The sequence below is a fragment of the Chiloscyllium punctatum genome, chromosome 3, assembly GCF_047496795.1.
Source record: "Chiloscyllium punctatum isolate Juve2018m chromosome 3, sChiPun1.3, whole genome shotgun sequence".
Classification (NCBI taxonomy): domain Eukaryota; kingdom Metazoa; phylum Chordata; class Chondrichthyes; order Orectolobiformes; family Hemiscylliidae; genus Chiloscyllium; species Chiloscyllium punctatum.
The window spans coordinates 146,216,500-146,236,966 of record NC_092741.1 but is presented as its reverse complement, the minus strand read 5'-3'; the positions used below and the strand labels follow the sequence as shown (position 1 = coordinate 146,236,966).

General features: G+C 42.0%; 1 protein-coding gene across 3 annotated transcripts; it reads right to left on the bottom strand.

Moving 5' to 3' along the window:
• Positions 1-836: 836 nt before the first annotated feature.
• Positions 837-8,233, bottom strand: mycn (MYCN proto-oncogene, bHLH transcription factor). 3 transcript variants are annotated; one of them, XM_072561961.1, is made up of 3 exons: positions 7,907-8,233; positions 5,736-6,540; positions 837-2,144 (listed from the first exon to the last, which is right to left on the bottom strand). In XM_072561961.1, exons 2-3 carry the CDS (start codon positions 6,535-6,537, stop codon positions 1,528-1,530), a joined length of 1,419 nt encoding a protein of 472 aa, XP_072418062.1. In that variant the 5' UTR covers positions 6,538-6,540; positions 7,907-8,233; the 3' UTR covers positions 837-1,527. The 3 variants fall into 3 exon arrangements, with proteins under 3 accessions (XP_072418062.1, XP_072418061.1, XP_072418060.1); XM_072561960.1 differs by having other exon boundaries at positions 7,943-8,232; XM_072561959.1 differs by lacking the exon at positions 7,907-8,233 and adding an exon at positions 6,752-6,774.
• Positions 8,234-20,467: the final 12,234 nt, after the last annotated feature.

Here is a 20,467-nt window from a genome sequence, read left to right as displayed (position 1 = left end):
TTATCACGTGATCAATAACACCGACAGCTTTCCTCCCAACGGAAATAATACCTGCAAACAAAGGTTTTATTAAACGTAAAAATATTCTTGTGGAAAAACAAAATATCTTGTTTGTAAGTCAAATTCTTGACATGTGTAGTACTCATTCAATCCCTTCATTATCTATTCAATTCATTCATTTAGTAGCATCCCCGCCTATTCCAAAACTACCATCATCTGGCTTTCAGTCCTTCCTTTTGACAAATCAGAGTTTCTCCAGTTTCCTTTCTGGATTTTGTTCGTCTGAAAATCCTCCAACAATGATGGAACAAATGGAAGTTACTATTAACTAATCAGGCATAAAAGGTATAAAACAAGATTTTAAATAATCAATAAAATTTCAGACCATTCATCATTACACTTTTATTCCCCCACCTGGGTAGATTAGGATTGAGCAAGAACACAGCTATTATTGCCAACCACATTTCTGGTTGGGATCGCTTTCAACTTCACGCAAAAATGACTGAACGCCTCTCTATCTGGGCTACATATTTTGCCTCCCACTAACCATGGATTGGTGGACATTTACCCTGTAATAGGCAAGATGGTGCATTGAACTAATTTGCAGTAAGTGGATTCGCAAATGGCAAAGTCACGAATAGCAGGATTTATTGTAATTAAATCATACACAATTAAATACATTAACACAAGTCTAGTTTCGGACGATGATCAAACTCGTAGTTTGTCAAAAACATCAATTGTGTTTTGGAGTTAGTTCACCTTCGAACAGCACTGCCAGACATTTATGAGTATTTCAGTCGCACTCCGCAAACTACAGACACCATCACAAGAGGTAATTAGTTTCATAGGATTTATTTTCATAAACTTGAGGTATTTCAAAAGTGCTATAAGTTGCAGCACTATATGTACATTGTGAAAAACACGTAACTCAGCCAATTACCCAGTTCTATGAACCCAACAGCAACACAAACAAGAGAGAGGTTAGGTAAAGGCATATATAGTAATTTCTGTACAAAAGAAATTTTAGTCAAAAAAGTGATAAAGTAATATCTACTCAAACCTTTCACAACTCATTTTCATACGAAAATATAGGTATCAAATTTAGTCATGTATCAGCAACACACTAAGGATACAGGCAGTGTAAGAATTAGTACAGTACATAACAAAGATTAACAAGAAGTCTTTATACGAAAAGTTCATGCTCCTCAAACATTTGAGTTATTATTCTGTATAAAATTCCAGTCCAAAAAAACGGCAGCACAGACTGTGGCTCTTTTTTTCTTAACCAAACCATCACATGAAAAAGGCAGTTGTTAAAACTGGTATTTACATAGATTTTCGAAGAGACAATCAATAAGCCTTCTCAAAATGGATCTCCATTGATAGACACAGGTACCTCTAAGGCTTCAGAAGTATTTTGTCCATGTTTAAATGCGGCTGGACTGATAACCAGAAAAAAAACTCTGAAACATTCTTGACGTCTAAAATGTGCAAAAGTGGCATTCAACCAGTTGGGGTAGCCTTAGCCTAGCGAGTCCTCACTTCCTCCAGTCTCTTAACTAGCAGTTGTTGCTTGGCTTTCAGTTTCTCTTTTTCCGACAACATTTTCTGCTCCTCCGACTGCAGAGCCTGCACATATTCGGTGGCCTTTTTCAGAATGATGACTTTTGCCGCCTTGTCGTTTTTCACAAGTTCTGGTATTTGGTCCCGTAAGGTGAGGAAGCTGGAGCGGAGGTCATTGCGCCGCTGGCGCTCCAAGATGTTGTGAGTGCGTCGCCGCTCGTTGTCTTCAGAGTCGGATCCACGGGGACTCACGCTTTTGGATCTCGGGGGCCCCACCTGCTTGGCGAGGCGCACAGTTTCACTCTTCACCTTCTTCAGAGGTGGCATCTCGTCGCATTCTGTGTAGGGCGAGGGGGCAGCATAGTTGTGCTGCTGGTGTATAGGTGCACACCTTTTCATCAGAGAGGTGCTGTGGTTCTTCGATGACCCGCAGCTCGCGGTGTGAGAGCGCACAGTCACTGTCAGGGTCGTCACATGCTTGTTGGATGATGATCGTCGTTTCTCGACTGTTACCACATCAATTTCTTCTTCCTCCTCTTCCTCATCTTCTTCCTCTTCCTCATCATCATCCTCATCTTCCTCTGTAAACACACAAAAGCAGGCGAAAGGTCAGAAACAGAGGTCAAGCGAACCGTACATAAACAAACATACATTATCTGATCTAATGCATCCTTAAAGTTTGGAAACAGGCCTTTCGACCCACCAAGTCCACACCAACCCTCCAAAGAACGTACCACCTCGGTCCCTTATCCCTGTAACTCCACATTTCCCATGGTTAACCCACTGAGCCTGCACATCCTTGGACTGTATGAGCAATTTAGTGTGGTCAATCCACCTTACATGCACACCTTTGGATTACGGGAGGAAATCAGAGAACCTAGAGGAAGCACACACAGACATGACGAAAACGAGTAAACTCCACACAGAGAGTCGCCTGAGGTGGAATCGAACCTGGATCCCTAGCGCTGAGAGGCAACAGTGCGAACCACTGAGCCACTGTGCTCTGGTTAAAATGGCCCAAAATCTAAAGCTTTTTTAATCAAGCATGTAGAACCTATCTATGGACAACTACTGGCACATCATGCACTCCTACTTCTACTGTTACCTGTTCTCAGGTGGCCAATCTACCTTTTCTCTGCACAAGAGAAGGCTTCCCTCACACAGGAAGTGGACCACACTACTTGGAACAATACACCAGCTCACACAACTATAAAACCTGAGGCATTTATCTGTCCTTTCAAATTTCAAAGGACAGAAAAATATTTATTCATTACATCTCTAACTTCAATTACTGCTTTCACTTTGAGAAGCTTCATGACATTTGAAGCTGTCTAAGCCACTACACAACTGATTTTTGAATTTGAGCTCAGAATTGTTTTAATTGTGTGTTTTGTGCAGGAATTTCTGTCATTCCACTCAGACAGTCTGCTACTTAAAAAAAACGGCCGTGACTGAACTGTCTGTAAAAACACAGCAACACAAAGGAGGAATATGGGGATTAACATAGATCAAAACCATTGTATTAACACATTAATCATAATTGCTGATTCACATTCCACATCCCATCCACCAATACAGAGATCTGCCACAAACAATTACTGCAGGAACCAAAGGCTAATTCATGGAACTGCTCTATATGACAGAACAAAACACTTTCATCTCTCAGAGCCAAGTATTCAACAGACAGCTGTTGGGAAGAAGGACTGACTGAACACAAGCTGTCAGAAAACTGTAAACAAAAGCATATGTCATGTTACCCTACAACATCAGCAATACTACCCACAATCATTTCAATGGATTATTTGTTGTAAAATAAACCACACCACCATTACATTGTGCAGTTAAAATATGTTTAAAAGCAGATCCATTCATTTCCTTGATCAGTCCACAATACTGTGCTTTTCCAGCACCACACAGTCCATCTTATGGGCCAATTGTGCCATCTGCCAATCCACTAATATAAGCCACAATTCTGAAACACAGTCTGAAATCATTCCTATTTTTCAGTATAACTAGATTGAGTTTTCGATGTTAGGGGTGTCCAAATTGCACATTCAGTCCTTGAAATTCAATCAACTCAGCTGTTCTTCCCACTTAAATTGTGTGGGCCTTTGGGATTGGACATTTCAGTGCTATGGCCTTGACTGCTGGATGAATCCCAGATCAGAACAGAATCCTAAATCAGAACATCGAGTTTCACACAAGTCAGCTGTGAAGCTATCTGACACAACTGAATCAGACTTTAGGACCGCTGACACGGATTAAACCACCTGATGAAGGAGCAGTGCTCTGGAAGCTAGTGCTTCCAAATAAACCTGTTGGACAAGAACCTGGTGTTGTGTGATTTTTACCTTTGTCCACCCCAGTCCAACAGTGGCACCTCCAAATCATGACGGATTAATTCAATACCCTAAGGTGACAAAGAAGAACATTCCCATTGTTCTCACAGAGATAAACTAAATTTTAGAGATAGGCTTCTAGAAAAGGCAATGCCTGCAGAGAAGTTTTAAGGTGGGGCCTCCTATCCTCTCTGTACTTTTCTTTAAATCTGCCGCTTTCAAACGTTAAATCCCTGGGCTAAGTAAAACGCTGAAGGGTCATGTTTGCTGATTGCATGTTTATGGAACTTCAGAGTTTCAAAGCCATACTGTGGAATTCCAAGAACTCCATTCTCCATGGCCTTCTGCAATTACTCTTGATTAATGGGGCTATTTCAGTACAAAGGTGCACAGGTACTACAATGATCACATCTGGTCGCTTTTCCTGGTGACCAATCAATAGCCAATGGCAATCTCCAGGTAGGAAATTCACTCCAGATTAGATAAAAGCATAATCCTGTGACCTTGGCATTACGACGAAATCATGGGTTATAAAATTAACCCATCTGAAAACTTTGCTTTGTTCATTCCCAGAAAAAGAGAGGGAACATTTCACGTTGGAACAGCAGCACTGAGGAGGGTGGGGTGTGGGGGGGGAAGAAAAATCATGTTTTGGACAAATGTAGCACACTGCCACCTGTTGGAGAACTGGCAGCTCAACCTCCCAGGACTGCATTTTATTTCAGGCTGGAAATTCAAACCTGACTCATGTGTTTCCTCCACAGCAATTGGACGAAACCTCACCCCCCCCAACCACCCCCCCCCCCCCCCCCCCCCCTTCCCATTCAGGCAGGCTGATGAAATTAACACAAAAAGGTCGCAGCTGAAACCAGCTTAATGGATCCATATTCATTAACATTTCTGCCATTTGATGGATTGAAGTCTTTGTCATGTGCAGTCCTTGCTGGGTGGGTTCCCTGTGCACTCCCCTCTCTCCCTCCCTGACATCCCTCATCAACTGACAAACTTGGGGAATAGCAGCATTAATGATGAGACTGGCACCTTGTTTGGTAACCGGGCAAAGGTGCAGTGGAGGGGTGGTGAAAGCGACACGTACATAATATGTTTGTGTGTACATTACTGTACAGTCCGCCAACACTTGGGTGTCTGCGTGGGATACCAAGTCAGGAATAGAAGTGGATGGATTTTAAACATTGCATTCGGGTGTTTGCATGGAAATACTGCAGTCTGCAACCCAGCTGTCGCTCTGCAATTCATTCTGGTAGGTGCCATTCAAAACCACCAAGTCCATCCCACGAGCTGCAACAGGGGATGGGGTAAAGATTGCGATTTGACAGATGCAGGGTGGAATCTGGGGGAAGAAAGAGGGCAAATCTGGAAAAGAAACTTATTTAATTATCAAACATCAAGGGAAGGGAGGAAGGTAAGAGACAGGAGGGAGGGAGGTAGGAGGAAGGTAGACAGTGAGAAGGGAAGGATGGAGAGAGGAGGGAGGATGGAGAGAGGAAGGGGGAAAGAGGGAAGGATGGAGGGAGGAGGGAGGATGGAGAGAGGAAGGGGGAAAGAGGGAAGGTTGGAAGGAGGTGGGAGGATGGAGAGAGGAAGGGGGAAAGAGGGAAGGATGGAAGGAGGTGGAGGAGGAGGAAGTGGGAGGGTGAAGTGGAGGGAGAGATGGAGGGAGGAAGGCAGATAGAGGGAGGGAGAGATGGAATGAGTAAAGGATGGAGGGGGAGGGACGGATGGATGGAAGGAGGGATGGAGAAGAAGAGCAAGGATGGAACAGGGAAAGGAAAAGGTAGTGGAAGAGGGAGGAGCGGGGGTGTTGGCACTTACCGGAGTCGCTGGGGGTCTCATTGCCAGATCCGATGAGTGTGGGGGCAGCTGCTGTCCCCCGGGTCTGGGCAGGGGCCGGGTCTGGGCCAGGGGGAGATGCTGGGGCCGGGGCTGGGTCCTCCCGGGGGGCAGGGAATGGGAAGACCACAGCCGGGTCCACGCACTGAGTGTCGGGGGCTGGGAGCTGGAGGGAGCCGGGACTGGGGGCGGTAGGGGGGCACCGTGCCCCAGGGGCAGGTGCTGCTGCTGATGGAGAGGGGGATCCCGGGGGGAGACCCAGCCCCAGCCTGCTGTGAGCCTGAGCTGCGTACAGCTTCTCGGTGACCACCTTCTCCAGCTTCTCCCGGGCGGAGAAGCCGCTCCACATACAGTCCCGCAGCACGATGGCGTTGAGCTGGCTCCTGCCCCCGCCCTGGCTGCTGCTCCCTGCAGCCCCAGCTCCTCCTGACACTCCTCCCCCGCAGCAACACAAGCCAAGCCCGGGCTCCTCTCCATCCCCATCCCCGTCCTCTAGCAGCAGCAGCTCGGATACCCAATCCTCGGGGGCTCGGCACCTCCCTGCCCGACTCGGAGACAGCGGAGGGGTGGGCAGCAGCTCAAACTTCTTCCAGATGTCCTCGCTGGGGGGGTAGAAGTCCGCCTCAGGGCCATAGTCGTCCGGGTAGAAGTAAGGCTGGTAGGAGTCGTACTCCAGGTCATAGTCCTTGCAGGAACTTGCAATGCGTCCGGTGCAGGAGGAGGTGCAGGCAGCAGATAGCGAGCTGGAAGTGGACGGGCAGCCCGAAGACATGATGCCAGGCATCTCCTTACAAAATGTGGAGGAACGGACAGAGAGAGAGAGAGAGAGAAAACAAAAATATCTAAAATTACTAAAGGAAGGAGGGGGGGAAATAAAATGTTTTTTTTCTCAAGTCAACAGATGAGCAAAGCATCCACAATACAATCACAATCTCCCCTCCCTACAACCACCCTCACTTATATTGTAAACCTCCCCCCCCCCCAACCCCACGACTTACTTGCATTGGTCATCAAAGCTCAGAGCAGTCACAATATTTTTCTTAATCATAAGTTGTCCCTCCACCACATTGACTTCTACCGGACCCCCCCATAACACACTGCAACGCCCTATAACACTTAAATTGCACCCCCCAACAACATACTGCAACCCCCTATAACACTTATAACACAACCCCCGACAACCACACTGACTTACACTGCAACCCCCCCCCCCCCCCCCACAACAATTATATTGCAACTCCCCCAACACACACTTATAATGCAATCCACCCGACAACCACAGTGACTTACACTGCATCCCCCCACTATCGCACACTTATATTGCAATTCCCCCTTGCATGGGTCAATAATACGCCAAACAACTACAATATAATTTTAATCACAGTCTCTCTCCCACTAACCACACTCACTTATATTGTAACTCACCCCCCGACACTCTCTGCATTGGTCAGGACGTTTCTTAAAATAAAAGGTCCCCCACCAAAACCACAGTCACTTACACTGCAATGACTCCATTTGCATTGGTCAACAACACGCAAAACAACCACAATATAATTTTTATCGCAAGCTCTCTCCCCACCAGCACACAGTTGTATTGCAAATTCAGCCCTAGATTCAATGATCAACTGTTTCCCAATCCCTGTGGGGAGGGTTCTGGAAAAAAAATTAAAACACAACGGGAATGCTGAGCCTCCCCCACCGTTGCAAAACTTTTTTTTTGTGTGTGTTCAGGGTTTTTGCAATACAAGGTGGGACTGATTCCATGCCCTGTACTGTTTGCACCGTGCGTTTCTGACTCTGAATCAACTCAGTGCAAGGGGACTGACTCTCAGCATCAACAATAGAAGCAAGCCTGTGCTGGGACTTAACTGCACAGCCAGGCACAACATGTGAGTGAGCTAGGGCACTGACTGCAATCTCTCTCACACACACACACACAACACTAGGAATGACTGCAGACCACCCCAATGACCAGGCAGTTAGGCTGCTTGCAGACAAAATCATTTCCAAAACAAAAACCCACTCGCTCAGCGCAAGGGTAAAGCCTCCAGGGCGAGATGTTTTGCAACATTAAATGCTCTGACCTACATTTTTTTCCTGTTTCTAATGAATGCAAACACACTGATCCAGCATCCATTCAAACATGTACTCACTCACTAAAAATCCACCCAGCGTTGGAGAAAGCTCACCTTCCGCTGCCTTCCAAGGAGGAGAGGGGGGGGGGGGGAATAAAAAGCAAGATTTAAAACTCTCCGCAACGATGAGAAATACTTGGGGAGGTTTCTAGACAGATCCCAGCTGTTCCGAGGCTTGCATTAAGACACTGATCATTCCCTCGCAGCAGACAAGAGAAGTCTGTCAGTGCTAACTTGGACGCAGGGCTGGATATTATTATCTGCAAGAGGGAAAAAAAACTGCAAGGACCCTGGAAAAAAAACAACAGTGCCAACCCCCTTTCATTTACATGGGGAGGAGTCGCGATTTGGCGCGAAAATAATTGCTAACACGATTCCGCGAATATTATGTGCAATGTATTGCCATAAAGCTGTGTAGTTGGGTTTAATGCACCCTGCAATATTCACAAGTTTGCATTAATGCAGTTAGTGCAGATCAGCGAGGGGTGCATTCTCAATCCCCCCCCCCCCCTTATGCAGTTTTAGTTTTCCTTCCCTCCCTTGCGGATGGGCGGAATCCTGGATTGTGGTTCAGGGCGCTGGCTGTCAATCAGTCTGATTTACAACAGGAACAGCTCCAAGGGAATACCGCACCAAGCTCTCAAAGGGAAGTTATTAATCATGCAGACAGCGAGCACCGCTAGCGGGGTGGAGGGGCCGGCTCATTACCGATGCAATGCAAGAAGGTTGAAATTGTTGCAAATAAGAAAATGCAATTTGTTAAGACGCGCACACAAACATGGAACAGTGTACAGTAGAGAGTGCAAGCCCTTTTGAGGTTCAAACCGAGCCACACTAGGGTAGAGGCGCGACATCTAGTGGAAACATGCACTGGATACATTGAGCATTAAAGAACAGCATGTTCCATCCACCAGTTATGTTCAAAATGCTTCGTAACAAAACTACCTCGGGAAAGGTGGTGAAATAGCTACATGTTGTATTGCCACCCCGGATACTTCAGAGTTCTGGTTTTAACCAGTCAGATGCACCCCCCAAAACACTTCGCTAAATCTCTCGACTGCAAGAAAACCTGAGGCAGTAAAGAAATAAAATTGCTTATCTGTTTTATTAACATCGATTCAGAAAGGAGCAGTTCTTATTTAGTGACAGTTGCAACGAGAAACATTGCAATTGAAATAGTCACAGAGTCATACAGCATTGGAAACAGACCCTTCGGTCCAACTAGTCAATGCCGACCATGTTCCCAAACTACTGAAAACAAAAAAAAATGCTGGAGATTACAGCAGGTCAGGCAACACCCACTGACAGAGAGAGAGCTAACGTTTCAAGTGCAAATGACACTGATCAAGATTCCAGCATCTGTGCTTCAACCTATGTTCCCAAACTAGTCCCACCTGCCTGCACGTGGCTCATATCCTTCCAGCCCTTTCCTAATAATGAACCTATCCAAATGTCATTTCGTTGTTGTAACTGTACCTGCATCCAACACTTTCTCTGGCAGTTCATTCCACACAGGAACCACTCCCTTAAAAAAAACTGTCCCCAAGTCCTTTTTGAATCTTTCTCCTCTCACCTTAAAAATGTCCCCTAGTTTTGAACTCCCCCACCCCAGGGAAAAGACGATTGTCATTCACCTTACCTGTATCCCTCATAATTTTATAAACCACAAAAATGTCATCCGACAACCTCCCTTACTCCAGTGAAAAATGTCCCAGTCTTTCCAGTCTATTTTTATATCTTAAACCTTCCATTCCCGGCAACATCCTGGTAAATCTTTTCTGAACCCTCTCCAGTTTGATAATGTCCTGCCTATAACAGGGAGACCAGAAATGGACACAGTATTCTAGAAGAGGCCTCACCAACGTCCTGTACAACCTCAACATGATATGCCAACTCCTGTACTCAAAGGTCTGAGCAATAAAGGTAAGCATGCTAAATGCCTTCTTAACCACCATGTGTACCTGTGACATAGGTAAATTTCAAAGTATTATATAGCTGAACTCCTAGATCTCTCTGTTCTACAACACTACCTAGGGCATAACTTGTATAAGTCCTGCTCTTGTTTGTATCACTAAAATGCAATCTCTCACATTTATCCAAATTACACTCCACTGCCACTCCTCAGCCCATTGACCCAATTGATCAAGATCTCTTTGTAATATGAGATAACCTTCTTCATTGCCCACTATAGCACCAATTTTGGTGTCATCTGCAAACTGGCTAACCATGCCTCCTAAATTCTCATCCATAATAACAAAGGTGGACCCAGTACCAATCCTTGTGTAACACCACTGGTCACAGGCCTCCAGTCCAAACTGCAGGTGGATATAATGGCATGGGGAGAGGGTTGCTGACATTAACTGGAGGTGATTTTCTTTTTAAATAAATATTCACCTTTGAATAATGACATTCACCATTTCGGATCTTTACAGTCTATAAAAGAACTGTTCTGAAGTTCAGTCACTGCTGTAATGTGGGAAATACAAAAGATCTCTCGTGCATTTATTTGTACTTGGATGGTGCATTCGAAATATCATAAGTACTGCTTGTTTTTGGAGGCATTTTTTCAGGTGTTTAAACACTCAGGTTAAGTTGCTACAGCTTTTGCATTGAAGCTTCTAACGGCCAAAGCAAAATGCAGTTCAGGAGTTGCATTGCCAATTGGCCTTCATTCTGCATCAGAGCCAAATTGTGTGAAACCTCAGTTAAATTTCAACCAGTCATTACTGAGGTGTGCAGCACACAGTAGGAGCCAGAGTAGATAGTAGCTCTGGATCATTGGTCAACACTTGGCAAATGCCTTCCTCATTATGTACTGACACTACTCTGTACTATAAAAGTGATCTGTAATGTAATGTAGCGTCTAACCTGACAGCACAGCAAGTAACTACGCTCTGCTTTGCTTTAAATTCAGTTCATGTTTTGACATTGATTTACATTCCAAACAGTTTGATGTAATTGTGAAGCTGAAACCATGTTGCATGAACGCCATGCTTGTGGTGTGAACACACATCCATGATTTTAATCGCTCTATCACTGGTAGCGCAGATCTGTGGAATTTCCTCCGAAAGTCTGTCTGCCTTGCTTATCCTTCAAAGCAAATATTCTCTAACCAGCCTGTTCAGAGATGCTATTGTACACCTCTGGAGCAGATGGGACTTGGCTCTTGGCTCAGGAACAAAAGCAGAGACTGCTGGAAAAGCTCAGCAGATCTGGCAACATCTGTGGAGAGAAATCAGAGTTAACGTTTCAGATTGAGTGACCCTTCCTCTTGGTTCTGTGATAAGAACACTATCATAGAAGCATAAGAGTCCTTCAAAACACTCGTAAAACCTACTGCCGTGACCACGTTTTTGGTCACCTGTCCTCATAGCACCTTTGGTGTCAAATTTTGTTTGACAAGTCCAGGAAATCATATTAGGGCATTTCACTGCAGTAAAGGCAGTATATAAATACAAGTTGTTGTCTCCTTCATCCATTGCTGTGATTTGATTTTCTTGTCTTCTGTTTTGCTGCAAAGTTTTACCACTTTGTATCACAGGTAATTTACAAGGGCATGTCATAGAGATATACAGCACGGAAACAGACTCGTCCATGCCAACTAGATATCCTAACCGTACATGAACATGGAGGCACACAGCATCACATCAGTACAAATTCCTAAAAGTAAGAGTGGCTTTTGAATTGTCAAAACTAGTAGATTGGAATGACTGTATAATGATCGATGCAGTAGTGTGAATTCAAACACATTTTTCTCAAGTGTGTTGCACATGTTGTATAACTGCTGCCTTACTGAAAAAAAAATCCACACGTCACCATGCAAAAAAAAACTTGCGACATTTTTAAATTTGTTCCTGAATTTGTGAAATAGTGGGGCAGGTTGAGGTGAAACACAATATTCTACACCAGTTAAAATGATGCAAGTTTCTCATTACTTTTCAATTTTCCCCAAAACATCTGCTTTTTTTCACAAATATAGGGTGCTTTCATGTGAATGTTCTCTATTTGGTTGCTGTGTGTTTATTCTTACAAGAATTTCATCTTAGAAGAGCAGGGGAAATTGCACTATTTAGTTGTTTGAACAAGACACAGTGGTCCAAATGTGCTGTAAGTTTCTTGCTACATTTTAAATTAGAATACCATCTAACAATTTTATTGAACAAGCGACCCAATAAATACGTAAAATGATATCATCAAAAATATGGACATTATTTGAAAAGAGGGCTGCAGTTCGATTCCTCTCGATCTTCATTCAGAACGTAGCAAAAGTTTGACTTTGGTCATTATTTTGAGAGACTTCTTCAAATGAAATTGCTATTTTCCTGATATGAAATATTTCTGTTAATTACTGTAATTAAGAGTGTGGTACTGGTAAAGCACAGCCGTTCAAGCAGCATCTGAGAAGCAGGAGAATCGACATTTCAGGCATAAGCCCTTCATCATTCCTGATAAAGGGCTTATGCTCAAAACGTTTATTCTTCTGCTCCTTGGATGCTGCCTGACCTGCTGTGCTTTTTCAGCACCACATGCTCGACTCTGATCTCCAGCATCTGCAGTCCTCACTTTCTACCTGTTAATCACTGTATGTGTATTGAGAATTGCACGTGCTGGAATGTCAATCTGACTTATCCACTGAAAATAAGAAACCTGTGGATACATATCAGTGTTTCAACAGAGCTATAATGATAATCCAATTCTGATATGGAACCTAGCATTCGCATTATCCTAATTAATCTCTATCAGTCCAGGTCCAAATCAGCTTTGAAGCAACAAGCTAAAAACGTTTCTGCTAATTCAGTAACTGTATTTACTTTCATTTAAATAAATTAAGAAAGACTTGCGTTTATATGGAGTTTTTAATGACAACTGGATGACCAGGAGCACTCTACTGTCAATGAAGTACTTTTGAAGGGTATGTTCTGATGTTACATTGGAAACATAGCAGCCAATTTTCAGAAGGCAAACTTCCTCAAGTGAGCAATATGATAATGACCAGAAGATCTGTTTTAATATTGATGAGTGATGATTTTTGGCCAAGACACTGGGGCTAATTCTCCGATACATGTCATAGGATCTTTTAATGTCAATTGTGTTTTAATTCATTTTTATTTCAAATGTTGTACTTATAATGTATTAAGCTAAAAATCACACAACACCAACTTATAGTCCAATAGATTTATTTGGAAGCACTAGCTTTCGGAGCACCACTCTTTCATCAGGTGATGAAGGAGCAGCGCTCCAAAGCTAGTGCTTCCAAATAAGCCTGTTGGGCTATAACCTAGTGTTGTGTGATTTTTAACTTTGTCCACCCCTGTCCAACACCGGCACCTCCAAGTTATAATGTATTGGCAGCTTTTCCTGTAATCCACAATGTCTTACCTAAGAAGTCAAAGAAGCTGCTCCATATCTCTGCCAGACCGGATTTATAGCTGGATATAAGGAGGCAAATGGAGGAAAGCACATGCTGGCCCTTACTTTGATTTTGTTCCTTATTTCTCTCGCGAAGCCACATGTCTTCATTCAGCGACTCCTCCTGACGGCCCAAAATAGTACGTGTGAGCCATTGTCCTACTGTTCCATGACTCACCAGTAGGCTGTTGTTTTTGTTTTTGTCTACATATGTATTGTCTGAGCTTTTTTCTCTGTATGCCAGGATCTATATTTACTAGTATTCAGGGCAGGATGTTTTGGTAATGTTTCGTAATACTAGTCATTAATCAGTTTTGTTGCTCTGTGCACTAAACATTGCTAAATGCCAAAGTTTCTCTTTAGCGACTTTATTCTATTCTCCTGCTGTTTTCTTTTCAACAGTTCAGGCCACAGTTTGTTCACACCCATTATTAAGACTACTGCCTCATCAGATTCTAGAGGACACTATGCAACTGGATAGAACTGCCAATATCCATACCCTTATCTTTGTTCTGATGGTGTAGCTTTTCCTAACCACCTGAGGTGTTTTATTTGAATAACTTGTGCAATGTAAACATTTTAAATGTGCTGAATGTGGTATATCTACAAACAATCAGATAAGGATAATTTTCATTCTGGTATCTGGTTTGAAGAAAGGTATATCTGACCTTTGGCTTCTCAAGTGAGAGATGATTAACCAATAGATTATGAGAGGTGTGTGTTTGTTTAGGTAAGAGGTTGCTTCTTACTGGGCATTTTCTCTTGAACAATATTATCGCCATCTCTGTCATTTCACATTAAATCTTAAAGTTTTCCAATCACCAACTTGAGCCTAGCAACAGAAACATCAGGAAAATGCAGAAAATTATGAAGAAAAGCTGTACTTAATGTTCCACTAGATGGGAATGTCAAATACAGCTATCAACTACATTTTTCACAGCAGGTGAGGTCACAGTGTATTATATTTCACAAACTATTCAGACCAACATTAATAACATTTTTCAGTGTTCTCATACTATTGTCTTTGGTAGCTGGAAGGGACATCTCCGGTGTAAATGATACCTAACCACACGAACATAACCATACATCAATCTCTCACTTCCCAATCACATCCGCAGAATTATCTACCTGCAGAAGGCAATTAAGGTCACAGTACAAAGAAAATAGCAGTGGCAAAGCATTTAGTAACTACTAATACACTGAATAATCAACCAAGTACCTATAGTATTGAAGCTCTATAATTAACCACTAAAAGCAACAGTTAAGCATTTTATAAATGACCGAGTACGACAATTTATGATGAGGAGGTGCCAGTGTTGGACTGGGGTGTTGTGTGATTTTTAACTTAGAACAATTTAGAGACAGTAGCATATTTGCCCATTTAAAAATTAGCCTAATTTTGTTGTTAACTTTTTAAATAAAAATCAAGGTAAGAATTCTGGTAAAGCCAGGTTCATGATGAGATGTCAATACATCTTACCCAAAACGACATTGAAATCTGTGCACAGTTGTTGATGCACTATTGCTCTATCTGAAATGTGCCTTGACATTTGAAATATTTGGTATAGCAGCAAAGCTTCTTAACTTGGCTCCTGTTTATTCCCCGAATGGAACCTTGCTGAATACTAACCCCCATTTGATATCACAACATATGTTTTTTTTTGAAAAATTACTTCCCTATTGTGTTGATAATTTCATTTGGCATCTGTTATGTGTAAGTGAAGATAAAACATGGATTATCAGTAAATCTAAATACCAAACGAATGACAAGTTTTGCGTTTCGGATGAAGAGTCGCTGGACTCAAAATATTATCTCTGTTTTGTTCCCACAGAGGCTGCCAGACTTGCTGAGTTTTTCCAGCAATTTCTATTTTTGTTTTGTGATGAACAACTTGAGTGTAATAAAATATACTTTGGAGATCTATACCAGGAAATCAGAGTTGTATCCATTTTACTATTACATTTGGATGATAGATCTAGATCTTTTTTAAATAAACCAACATTTTCTGAATTGGGTCAAATCTGATTGTTTGGGCTAGACCGAATATTAAAGAACTAAAATGTTGATTGCTCCTCACTGCCAACTGCTCCTCCAGTGAATATTTCTGATTCCTCTTCACCGAGAGAGAGAGAGAGAGTTGGATGCTTTCATGGTTTAAAGAAAGGTTACACCTGAAATGTTGATTTCTCCACCTCCCAATGCTGCCTGGCATACTGTGTTCTTCCAGCCTCCTGGTTGTCTGCATGATGTGTTTAAGCAGTTGAACAATCTCTTCAAACCTAGAAAATGATGTGGACCATTCAAAAGATTGCAATGAGAGTGCAAGTGCGACAGCAGTGATCTTCACAGTAACAACTTCATTCCTAATTTAACTGATTTAATGGCTAAAGATTTTAGTCAGCGCTCCATGCCTGGGAGATGATCAAATTATTAAGTTCAAACATCTTCCGAGACTTGACAAAACATATCTTTGATTACTGGTCATTTTTTTTAAATCCAAAGAGCAGCTATTTAAAATGTAAAAAAACTATGTAAAGGGCAGCAGAACCTCAGCAGGTCAGGTAGCACTTGTGGAGAGAGAAATAATATTAATTAATGTTTTGCATTTGATATAACTCTTTCTCAGACCACAGACAATTATTCACATCTGTAAGGTCCTAGGCACTTTCTAGCAGGCCTTGTCTCCAAAGTCAGGAGTCTGTCCACATGCCTTGAAGACGTGTAGATCAGATAGTTTTACATAAATGGTGAGAAAATGATGAGAACCTCTACATAAGAATATTACTTCTGACAAAGAGTGGTGCCAGCCGTTACAAATTACAGCTACACAACCCTTTATCTGAAATCCTTGGGGCCAGTTGTTTTTCAGATTTCAGAATTTTTCAGATTTCAGAATAAATGACATTTTCACAGTGAAATTAAAAATAAAAATCTTACTGGACAGCAGACCCACGTGTGACAAGTACGAGCGCTGAGATACAATTGATGCCTGCTAGTGCTGGGCCACACCACCATGTCACATCTGAGTGACGTGGGTCATGTGGATGTGGAGTTGGTCACCTGTTTGCACGCCAAACCACCTTATAATACAGAAAAAAACTTCACAAAGAAAACTTCGGATTTCGGAGATTTTTGGATTTCAGAATTTCGGATAAAGAATTGTGTACCTGTATTTATTATTTTCTGCTATTGGAAGCAGTAGTGCTTTACAGATATTATAAATACGTAGTGAAGTGAAATCGGTTTTGAGTAAAGTGCAAAACAGATCAGTGCAAATGAACAGACCACGGCACCTACAACCAATTATTTTTTAGCAGTGTTGTCCTATTTGACCCCAAACTGAGATCCAAATCTAAATTCTCTGTACAGAGAAGATAATTTATTTCGACCTTCATAACATCACTGAGCTGTTGTTCTATCTCACTATTGTCACTGATGTTCTTACTTAAGTCCATTCTTGACAGTTCCATTGCTCCCAAGTTGGATTTCAATCCTTCCCCCACCTCTGTAAGGTTTACTTAATTTGACATTCCATCGTCGAAAAGGGTGGCGCTGGAAAAGCACAGCAGGTCAGGCAGCATCCGAGGAGCAGGAGGATCGACGTTTCAGGCATAAACCCTTCATCAGGAATGTGACATTCCATTGCCCTCACAGCCCTCATATACATATATCTCTGAATACAGAATTAGTAGAAGAGAGTTGTGTGTGTTCATTCATTTACTAGAAAGGACGGCAAATCTATATTTTAACCTTAGAATAGACTTTTATATTTTAGCATGTCTGCAGAGGATGGAAGGAAACAAGCAGAGTAGGATTGGATGAATATAAAGAAGAAAAAAGAAAGACTATTATTTGCAACATGTTATTGACAGGCCAACTTTTAAATCTCCAGATCTATTGTAGTAGAAATGGAAAGGACAATCAGACAGGGTGGTTAATAAAACAATATCATATTTTTAATGGCAAACTCATCTATCTCCCTGTGCAAAGATGGTTCCCTTCTTTTGGTCTATTTTCCAACATGTATCTGTGTGGTTCTATCTAAGTTTTATTGGATTTTGCCCTTTCTTTGTGATGTGTATGTATTTTCCTGTATCTAAAACTATGAACATCCTGTTGGCTCTTATTTTAGTTTTTTTTATGCCACCGTGTCTGTCTGCTTGTGCTTTTTCATTACTTTTTCTCCCAATGTTTTAAACATAGAACAGCACAGGAACGAGGTCTGTTTTTTTGCTTTTTCTCTGGACCTATCCTTTAATTCTTCACTTGTCCCATTTCCGTCTTCCTCTGTTTTCCATCCATCACAAAACTGTGGCTTTTATCTTTCTTCATCTTGCCCCAAGTCCATATTTCTGTGTGTGCTTCAACCTGTCACAAGTGTGATGTGGAGATGCCGAAGTTGGACTGGGGTGGACAAGGTCAAGCATCAAATCTGTTGGACCATAACCTGGTGTTGTTTGATTTTTGAACCTTGTCACAAGTTTAGGTTTGTTTCTGTCTTTGCAACTTCTGCCTTACCTGTGAACATTGGCAACATTTTCTGTTCCTGAATTGGCAATATTTGTCACAATTACTTTTTCTCATCACATTGAATATAGCAATTAAACAAATAAATTATTTACTCTGGTGCTGTAGGTTGAGATGAAGACTCAGACTCAAAGCAGAATGGCATGAAATCTCAAGAAGTTTGGGTCAGGGAGTCCAGAACTAGAAGGATAGGTTTAGGGTGAGAGGGGAACGATTTAAAAGAGACCTAAGGGGCAACTTTTTCACGCAGAGGGTAGTGCGTATATGGAATGAGCTGCCAGAGGAAGTGGTGGATGCTGGTACAATTGCAGCATTTAAAAGGCGTCTGGATGAATACATGAATAGGAAGGGTTTACAGGGATATGGGCCAAGTGCTGGCAAATGGGACTAGATTGGGTTGGAATATCTGGTCGGCATGGACGAGTTAGACCAAAGGGTCTGTTTCCGTGATATACATCTCTATGACTCTAGGATGTTGACATGATAACACAAGAGGTGAAAGTGTTCCACTTGCAGCATTGGCTTTACTCATTGTAATGAATGTCTTTTTCAAAGCACGTTTCATTGAACATGCAACACAGAAGCATATCATGTGGCACAGCTGGACTACGCTGAATCTTATACTTTGAGCCGACCTCACCTGTAAAGAACCACTTGAACACTGCTGCTTAATGGAAAAGACCTAACAAATTTTGGGGTAAATGCACATTGAACACTCTTCACTTGCTGAAGCCCAGTAGTATCTTGGGATCAGATTGTGGCCCTTGGTCAATGGCAATGAGATCGCCCCTTACCCTTCCCCAACACTTTTCCCACAACCTTGGTTGTTATCCCCATATTATCAAAGGAAGCTGCATTCAGGGAAAAAAATCATAATTACCAGTTACATAATTTCTTCTTCAAAAAGACACTGATTCGAGAGATTCTTGATCTGGGGCCAAACTCCTCCAATTTCTGACAGTGAGTCAGAGGCTGGAATGTAATCAAGGATCTCAGGCAGTTTATGTATAAACTAATCAATGCCCAGGAAGGAGTTACATGCCAGATCTTATTCAAGGGATGCATCCATAAACTTTCTGGGACTAGAGGGCAGATTCAAGCAGTTAGGATGGAATTCGGTTCTGACTAAGTTTAATCCTTGTTTAACTGGTCTCCTTTAAATTGTAGTGAGAGGGGTTGAGGTTATGCAGGTACCCATCCCCACCTCAGCCCTCCCCTATTAAGGGGCCTTGTCTGGAGAAACATCTGACCATTATTAGGGAACTGAATTGAATTGAATTGAATTTATTGTCATGTGAAAAGCTTTGGCCACCCTTTAAGCCCATTGCAGATCTCAGCAAAAGTTAGACCAGGTGTCAAATCTGTGGAGATTTGCAAAATCTTTATAAAATCCTGGCAGTAAACATTGGTGTCATACAGAATGGAAACAAACCCTTCAGTCCAAACAGTCCACTTTGACCAGGTTCCTGAGCTAAACCAGTCCCACCTGACTGTGTTTGGTCCATATCCCTCCAAACCTTTCCTCTTCATGAACTTATCCAAATGTCTTTTAAATGTTGCAACTGCACCTTCATTCATGACTTTCGCTTGCAGTTAATTTCACACACAAGCCATTCACTGTGTTAAAATGTTGCATCTTATGTCCTTTCGAATTCTTTCTCCTCTCAACTTAAAAATAAAACCCTCGGTTTGAACTCACCGACTCTCAGGAAAAGACCTTTGTCATTTACCTTATCAATGCCCCTCATGATTTTATAAACTTCAGTAAGATCACCCTTCAACCTCTTGTGCTCCAGTGAAAAAAGTCACAGTCTTTCCAGTCTATTTTTATATTTCAAACCCTGCATTCCTGATCATGGAGAGATTGTCATTAGGCCTTGCCACGTCTCTTTGCCCTATTGGTGCAGCATGGCATTGTTCCCAAATTCTGACCGTTAGTTCTAGATGGACGCTGCTTACATGACTCAAAAGGTTCAATGTGCCTGGCCTGGTCATGCAAAGTCCTCCACCTACAAGATTTGAGGCAAAATGTCTGATTAGGTGTTCAATCCCCCTGACACAATAACAGGCTTCCTAGGAATATCACAGGTCATTTCATTTTACTAATGACTATTGCTCCCCTGCATCAGATACCTCACAGTCAGTTGTTAAATTTGTTCTGCTAGCTGAAGGAAACGACACATCAGAAGAACCCAGTTAATAACCAACTGTAAGATCCAGGAATATCATCAACTGTGATCTGCATCACAGCCCCTTATTTCTTTATAATTTTGTTGTAATTTCACTGATAAATTTTAAGACAAATTATTATGTTTTATTTGCCCCAGATTCTTTGTATATTCCACTTGTTTTTTTAATGCATAGTTATGAAATACAACATTATGTCCTTCAATTTGTAGGGTCTGTTTCTGTGCTGAAACTAACTCTGTGGCTTTTATTGGCTTTGTTTGATTTTTCACAAGGTGTAGGTAGCGTATCAGTTGTCTACATTGATACATGCTTTAGATTTAAATTAACATTTTGATTACAATTACAAGCAGCTTAATTGAAGGTAGATAAAATTACTGGTGAAGGAATTCAATAAATTTTATTGAAAGAAGCTTCTGAAAGGTCAGACTTGAGACTTCACTTGTGTCATATAT

What these genes read in the sequence shown, in the direction of transcription:
- mycn (XM_072561959.1), bottom strand. An exon ending in TGAGACCCCCAGCGACTCCG is followed by an intron (nt 2,145 to 5,735) that starts GTAAGTGCCAAC and finishes GTGTGTTTACAG; the next exon opens with AGGAAGATGAGGATGATGAT.